This window comes from Trichechus manatus, unplaced genomic scaffold (genome assembly GCF_000243295.1).
Source record: "Trichechus manatus latirostris isolate Lorelei unplaced genomic scaffold, TriManLat1.0 scaffold00033, whole genome shotgun sequence".
Classification (NCBI taxonomy): Eukaryota; Metazoa; Chordata; class Mammalia; order Sirenia; family Trichechidae; genus Trichechus; species Trichechus manatus.
This window is the reverse complement of record NW_004443969.1, coordinates 12128432-12130273: the sequence shown is the minus strand read 5'-3', so window position 1 is coordinate 12130273 and position 1842 is coordinate 12128432. Positions and strand designations below refer to the sequence as shown.

The window sequence follows — 1842 nt, the reverse complement described above, 5'->3', positions numbered from 1 at the left end:
GTGCATGAGATCGCCATGATCCGGGGACATCAATGGCAGCTACCAACAACAACGAGAGCAGTATACCAGAGTCATTAAAGGATTGATTACTCTGTACTCAAACCTGGATTCAAATTTTGTTTATGCTAGTTAGTAGTTTGTATCCTTGGGTAATGTACTTAATCTTTCTGGGCCTCTGTTTGTTTTATGTACAATTAAGATACTAATGGTTACCGTCATCATCATGTTGTTTACAAGCTTAAATATGAGAATGTACGTGAACGGCTCAGCTCAGTGCCGGGCCTGTGGTAAAGATTCATCAACTGGTAGCATTGTTGATACCATCGTTTTTATATATACATATATAATTTTATTTATTTTGTTGTTGTTGAGAATATACACAGCAAAATATACACCAATTCAACAGTTTCTACCCTTACCATTTAGTGACATTGTGTAACCATTCTCACCCTCCTTTTCTGAGTTGTTCCCCCCCATTAACATGAATTCACTGTCCCCTGAAGTTCCTATCTAATCTTTCGAGTTGCTGTTGTCAATTTGATCCCATATAGATAGTTCTTAAAAGAGCATAATACTCAAGGCAATTTTTAATACTTAAGCTAAACTATTGTTTGGTTTTAAGAAGACTTTAGGGGATATTTTTGGTTTAAGGTTTAAAGATTATCTCAGGGCAATAGTTTCAGGGGTTCATCCAACCTTCATGGCTCCAGAAAGTCTGGAGTTCATGAGAGTTTTACATTCTCTTTTGCATTTCCCCCCTTTTGATCAGTATTCTTCTAGGAATCTTTGATCAAAATGTTCAGTAATGGTAGCTGGCCACTATCCAGTTCTTCTGGTGCCATGACAAAGGAGACAGGTGTTCATGGAGACAATTAGCCACACATTCCATATCCTCCTCCTATTCCTGACTCGCCTTCGTCTTCTGTTGTTCCAGGTGAATAGAGACCAATTGTTGTGCCCTGGATGGCCACTTACAAGCTTTTAAGACCTCAGGCACTACACATCGAACTAGGAGGCAGAACACACTAAACATGTTATTAGGCCAATTAACTACGATGTCCAATGAAACCAGACCCTAAACCTACAAATCGAGAAACCAAATACTATGAGGTGTTTGTTTTCTTTTTTTTTTTTTAATCAATACAAGCCCTCTTTGGCATCCAGATAGTTTTGTACAATCTAACAAATACAGGAATTTTTTTTGTACTTTAGATGAAGGTTTATAGAACAAACTAGTTTCTCATTAAACAGTTAGTGCACTTGTTGTTTTATGATATTGGTTAACAACCCCATGACATGTCAACACTCTCCCTTCTTAACCTTGGGTTCCCTATTATCAGCTTTCCTGTGCCTTCCTGCCTTCTACTCATTGCCCCTGGGCTGTTGTGTCCCTTTAGTCTTGTATTGTTTTATGGGCCTGTCTAACCTTTGGCTGAAGGGTGAACCTCGGGAGTGACTTCATTATTGAGCTGAAAGGGTGTCCAGGGGCCATACTCTCGGGGTTTCTCCAGTCTCTTTCAGACCAGTAAGATTGGTGTTTTTTGTGAGTTAGAATTTTGTTCTATGTTTTTTTTCCAGCTCTATCCTGGACCCTCTATTGTGATCCCTGTCAGAGCAGTCAGTGGTGGTAACCAGGCACCATCTAGTTGTACTGGACTCACTCTGGTGGAGGCCTTGGTAGATGTGGTCCATTAGTCCTCTGGACTAATGTTTCCCTTGTATATTTAGTTTTCTTCATTCTTCCTTCTCCCGAAGTGGGGAGACCAGTGGAGTATCTTAGATGGCCACTCACAGGCTTTTAAGACCCCAGACACTACTCACCAAAGTAGAATGTAGAACATT

The 1842-nt window shown here is 40.0% G+C and overlaps 1 protein-coding gene across 1 annotated transcript in view; it reads left to right on the top strand.

Moving 5' to 3' along the window:
- The first annotated feature begins 205 nt into the window (after positions 1-205).
- The window catches only part of LOC101355093 (hepatocyte nuclear factor 4-gamma-like), an 11591-nt gene continuing 9954 nt past the window's right edge, over positions 206-1842 (top strand). The window contains exon 1 of the mRNA XM_004375115.1: positions 206-287. Within this exon, the coding sequence (XP_004375172.1) occupies positions 206-287 (82 nt within the window). The remainder of the gene's footprint in view (positions 288-1842) is intronic.